General features: G+C 37.4%; 1 protein-coding gene across 1 annotated transcript; it reads right to left on the reverse strand.

Annotated features, from left to right (window-relative positions):
- Nucleotides 1–1450: 1450 nt before the first annotated feature.
- On the reverse strand, nucleotides 1451–3018 carry LOC144526471 (apolipoprotein D-like). The gene is made up of 4 exons (XM_078263971.1): nucleotides 2898–3018; nucleotides 2551–2672; nucleotides 1827–1912; nucleotides 1451–1692 (listed from the first exon to the last, which is right to left on the reverse strand). Exons 1-4 carry the CDS (start codon nucleotides 3015–3017, stop codon nucleotides 1451–1453), a joined length of 570 nt encoding a protein of 189 aa, XP_078120097.1. The 5' UTR covers nucleotide 3018.
- Between the last annotated feature and the right edge of the window lie 2439 nt (nucleotides 3019–5457).

The following is a 5457-nucleotide window of genomic DNA, read 5'->3' on the forward strand; positions in this document are numbered from 1 at the left end:
AATTTACTTGGTGATACGCCTTATTATGATTGTTATTCTGACAGGGGTTTGAGCTTGACTCGAGGCCTTATATTCATATTTACTCATTTCACATTAATATTTACACCTGAGGCTGTTTGGAGGAAGTTGTGTAAGAATTGGCACCAAACATTTTGTGTTTAAAGAAGTGCTTTTCTTATGTCAAGTCTAGAGCTCCTCAGTTGAAAGCTCCATCCTCAGGTTTACGGTGCCAAATGCAAGTGACAGTTGGTTTAGACAAATTAGTCTGCATGGTGCTGTTGCTGCAACTAATGTACAAGTGTAAACTCATTGACATTTTGCCTAGTTAATAATCAATGTTTCCAGGATTAAAATTGTTTTGGCCCGAGTACAAGCCTGCAAATATGTCTGAACAAGTTGGTGTTTCAAGAGGCCTCTGCTCTGGCAGAAAGATCTAAATGACAGGTTGTGTAAAAGTTAGATATCTGATCTGCTTTCGATAACTACAGTAGATTGTTCAAGTAGTTTTTGGATAATAATGTTGGTCGCTCCACTTCTTTAGCACAGATTAAAATATCTCAATCTCAGTTTTGTACAGACATTCATGTTGCCCAGAAGATGAACCCTACTGACATTGGTGACCCCATGACCTTTTCTCTAGTGCCACTGTGAGGGTGACATGTTTGGTTTTGAGTGAAAAATCTCAACAACAGTAGATGGATTATCATACAAAAAAAGCAGAGATGGTCTAAGGTTATGAAGATAAAGCCATAACTTTGGTCATGCTCGGTACCCTGTATTTTTGACAGGGTTATAAATGGCTGACTTTAGCTAATGTTAGCTATTAAATGCTGGACTGGTAATTTTCTAGATAATACTAGCTAGCAATTAAACCATTCAGTTCAGTTACTGTAATATGTTTATTGTATGCACCAAACACCAAGGCATATTTCTTGTCAGTAAAAAACTTACTCGTTAATAAGCCTTTTTGAGATTCTGATTTGGATAGGTGTTTAAGCTTGACTCTAGGAACTTTATCGTTCCACAGGAATCTAAACATCTTTCTATGCAAATTTTTAAAGAAGGCTTTTGGGATTGGTGTTGGAAGAGCTTAGAATATATTTAAAAAGATTTGGGTAGGATATTCATTTTCATACAGTTTATTCGTCTAATTAGGGATATAGTTAGAGACTTCCACCTTTCCAGATCTACTTCGACTTTTTTTAAGCAGAGGGGAAGAAAACTTAATCTTATTGGTTGGGTATACCAAAGAGTCATTTTAGTAAGGCAAAAATAGCAGCAGAGGTAACGATCAGTTAATTAATTATCAATACTGTATTCAGACCAGCACAGAGGCCCACAGATGCCAATAAAATAAGTTTATTGCATTGACTTAGCATGAAACAAACAGTGAAAGTACAATCAAAAGCACCACAATGCACCACAATCTGTAGAGACTATCTCAATCTGTTTACTGGTTCATGGCGCTGCAGTAAGCTGCATCCTGGTTGGTGGTGAGCAGCGTATCCACTCCGACTCCAAAAGAGGACATGGTGCCCTGTAGCTTCTTGATTGTCTCCTCAGGCAGGGTGGGCTGCCTGCTCACGATACTGGCATACGCCGCATGGCTCGCACCGAGGTTGATGCAGCTGTAGACCAAAGCGTAGTTGTCGTAGTCGGTGGACAGCACCCAGTAAGGAACAGGGGCAGCGTCTGGGACGACAGGAGAGTAAAGTTTTCAAAATGTCTGTTATTACATGTAAAGTATTGTTAAAGATGCCGCTCAACTGCAAGTTAAAGTGTTGGAATAGTAATCTTTCCAGATTGTAATAATTAGGGGTCCTTACTCTCATGGAAGAACTGCAGCTTGGCAGGCTCACAGGGGTCTTCTGCTATGGCAGAGCCAATGACGGATTTAATGGTCCCATTAGCACTAAAAGAAACAGACAGTAAAAAGATACAGTACTAAGATATTAACAGCAAAATGTACTTAAAGTAAAAGTACTTGCTGGACAGAACGGTCCCTATACAGAGTTATATTATTTGAATATTATCACTGATGCTTTAAGACAGAAGATTTTATTGTCATTGCTGATAAAGATGGAGCACACTTTAAATACTTTATATACTGTTGGATAGTTCAATCTACAGCACAGCATCATATTTTATAACTTGATCGTATGTTTTGTCTGTACAGTCTTAATCTGTAAAGTAACTTCAGCTGTCAAATAAATGTAGTGGAGTAAAAAGTACAACATTTTCCCTCTGAAGTGTAGTGGAGTTCAAGTATGAAGTTGAAATACTCAAGTAAATTAACATTTCCTTGAATTAATGTAATTTACAGTCATTTACTGGATGGAATATATTTAAAATATATTGTTTGAGCTAATAGTTTTACTACCAGGATAAGTCTTCCTGACAACTTTAACTGGTACTGGCTGCACAAAACTTTATTTTTTTAGCTTGTACAGTTTAATAGACCTCCTGTATCTCTTTGTTTAAGCTCCAGAAAGTCAATTTATTGTGTCCAACTCTTAAAAAATTCATTATTTATGCAGCTGGAGTACTCACAGCCGCTCTCTGTTGAAAACACTAAATCCAACTCCAGGGCTCAAGCTGTAGGTGGCCGTGGCACACTCGCCCTTCTGGAACTTATTTGGCAGTCTCTGGATATCATACCACACACCAAGATACTGCAGAGGAAGCACAAGGAACACAAAAACACCACATTAAGTTGTTGTTGATGAAGAGCTGCAGAATCTTGAGGCATTAAGTGGCAATGTATGTCTAGTGGGAAAAGCGGTCACCCGGGAACGCCTAATTTGTTACCTTCTGGAATTTAAATTTAAAAAAATTAAACAAAAATTCTACCTTGTTTCCCTTCATAATATATCAAAGTTAAAAGCTTTGGTATTCACCCTGGCAGCATCAAAGTCCTCCTGAACAGCAGGTTTGGGGCATCTTCCTGGCATGATGAACTGAGCGTTGGCCGCCAGAACGGACAGCAGGGTCAGGGAAATCACCTGGATGGCGTTCATCTTTTCTTTACAAGCTGTGTAGAACAAGAAAAAGACTGTTTAGTTTTTTAGATTTTAGAATTAAAGGTAATGAATTAATTTAGATACTATATTCACAAAAAGGTAGAGAAAAGGAGAGCATCACACCTGCCACTCGCTTGCCTGTCTTACCGGATAGCAGTAAAGTTCTGAGTTTTGGTGTAGTTTTTATAGCTCAGTGACCGTGTTTCTGCAGCGCCTCATATTGAAATATACTTATATCACATTAATATTTACACCTGAGGCTCTTTTGAGAAAGTTGTGTAATAATTGGCACCTGTTAACATTTTGTGTTTAAAGAGGCCTCTGGCAGAAATATCTTAAAAAAGAACATATAACGCATTATATCAAGTTAACAATGTTACCTCTGAATCTCTGTGCCAAACATTCATAACAGCAGCAGATGGCTCCAAAATAGTGAGCCACCTGGTAGCAAGGATGACGTGCAGGTGTAACCACAGCAGAGGAGTGACGATGGTGATAGTGAACTGCGGCTCAGGCTGTATATTTCTTAAACTGGAGAGTAGTAACCAAGCCTGACTAGAACACGGCAAGCATTCTGTTTTTTTGGCCAAGCCTGACGCACTTAATGTAAACTGAGGCACTGAGTTTGGATTACGCTGTCTCACTTCAGCTGTATGAGACTGTTCAATATGATTCCGGAATGTGTTCTGGGTTTTTAATCTATTTCCAAATAGCTCTGAGTTGAGTAGCCAAATATAGCCGGAAGTCAGGTAGATTCAGCCCTCCCTGTTCAGTGAGGCAACATTTCCTCTTACAGTAATATGTTTATTGTATACACCAAACACCAAGGCAAGTACCTTGTAAGTGATAATTTACTTGGTGATACACCTTATTATGATTCTTATTCTGACAGGGGTTTGAGCTTGACTCGAGGCCTCATATTCATATTAACTTATTTCACATTAATATTTACACCTGAGGCTGTTTTGAGAAAGTTGTGTAAGAATTAGCACCTGTTAACATTTTGTGTTTAAAGAGCCTTCTGGCAGAAGGATCTGATTGACAGGTTGTGTAAAAGTTAAATAACGTTTCTGCTACCCATAACTACAGTAGATTGTTAAAGTACTTTTTGGATAATAATGTTGGTCGCTCCACTTCTTTAGTGCAGATTAAAATATCTCAATCTCAATGTTGTACAGACATTCATGTTGCCCAGAAGATAAAACTTAATGACTTTGGTGACCCTATGACCTTTCCTCTAGTGCAACTGTGTGGTTGACATTTTTGGTTTTGAGTGAAAAATGTAGAACGTTATACAGCTAAAGCTATACTTTTTGTCATGCTTGGTAACCTGTATATTTGATGGGGTTAAAAAAATGGCTGACTTTAGCTAATGTTAGCTAGCAAATCCTAGACTATTAATTTTCTAGATAATACTACCTAGCAAGTAAACCATTCAGTTCAGTTAAAGTCCATTCCATTTTGACAACAAAGGTTAACTAGAAAATGACTTTCCTGCGGAAAATGCGTGGGAATGCTGAATAGCTGAATTGCTAAAGCTAAACTGGATGAATAGCTTAAATCCGTAAGAAGAAGTTGAAGTAGTGAGAGTAATTGAAAAAGTGGAAATCGTTTTAATAAGTATGAATTTCAATAAAACGTTAAAACTTGACGCTAAACTGAATTGTCGGCTTTAAAAGTTGAAAAATGACAAAATATGTAGAACATTGTGAGGTCTGAGTATATTTTCTAACTGATAATGACTCACATATGCAGAAATATGAAACAAATTGTATGAAAAATCTTAAAGCCCAAATGCATTGCACTGCTGAAACATCTGGAAAATTGTCAGAGATGGAAGCTAAACTGCATTACCTAAATAAGTGAAGAGCTAAAATACATTGTTAGAAAAGCTGGAAGATGAACTGTAATACTGTCAAAGATGAAAGTTGAAATGAATTACCTGAAAATTTCTTAATATTTAAAAAAGTATAAATAGTAGAAGAAAGTTGAAGAAGTCCCATCATTAGCTGAAAGAGCTGAACATTTTAAAAGTTGAATGGTTTTAATAACTGAACATATGCAGAAGTTACGGAGAGCCAGCTCTCAAATAAAGGCTCAGACTGCTAAAACGATAAGGGGTATCAGTGAAATGATGTAATCGTAACCACGACAAGGCCTTTATGAACACATCCATATAAAATTTATGTTGATAAACTTAAAAATGTGGGCATATCAGCAATTTAAAAAAGTGGTTCGCTATGAGTTTCGCTGGGAAATGTGGAGGCTGTTTAACATGGCAGCGAATGGAGGAAGATTTGGAACTGTTGTCATTTGGAAGCTCGAGCCAAAAGTATAAGGCATATCACATAACTAACATGGCAGCGAATGGAGGAAGATTTTGAACTGTTGTCATTTGGAAGCTCATCGAACCAAAAGTATAAGTCATATCGCATAA

Source organism: Sander vitreus, chromosome 12 (assembly GCF_031162955.1).
Source record: "Sander vitreus isolate 19-12246 chromosome 12, sanVit1, whole genome shotgun sequence".
NCBI classification, from domain to species: Eukaryota; Metazoa; Chordata; class Actinopteri; order Perciformes; family Percidae; genus Sander; species Sander vitreus.

Excerpts from the sequence above, each read along its gene's own strand:
- LOC144526471 (XM_078263971.1), bottom strand. The coding sequence starts at position 3,017 with ATGAACGCCATCCAGGTGATTTCCCTGACCCTGCTGTCCGTTCTGGCG. Across the intron at positions 2,673-2,897 it reads AGGACTTTGATGCTGCCAGG|TATCTTGGTGTGTGGTATGA; the intron begins GTGAATACCAAA and ends CTTCCTCTGCAG. Across the intron at positions 1,693-1,826 it reads GCTGCAGTTCTTCCATGAGA|ACGCTGCCCCTGTTCCTTAC; the intron begins GTAAGGACCCCT and ends CTGTCGTCCCAG.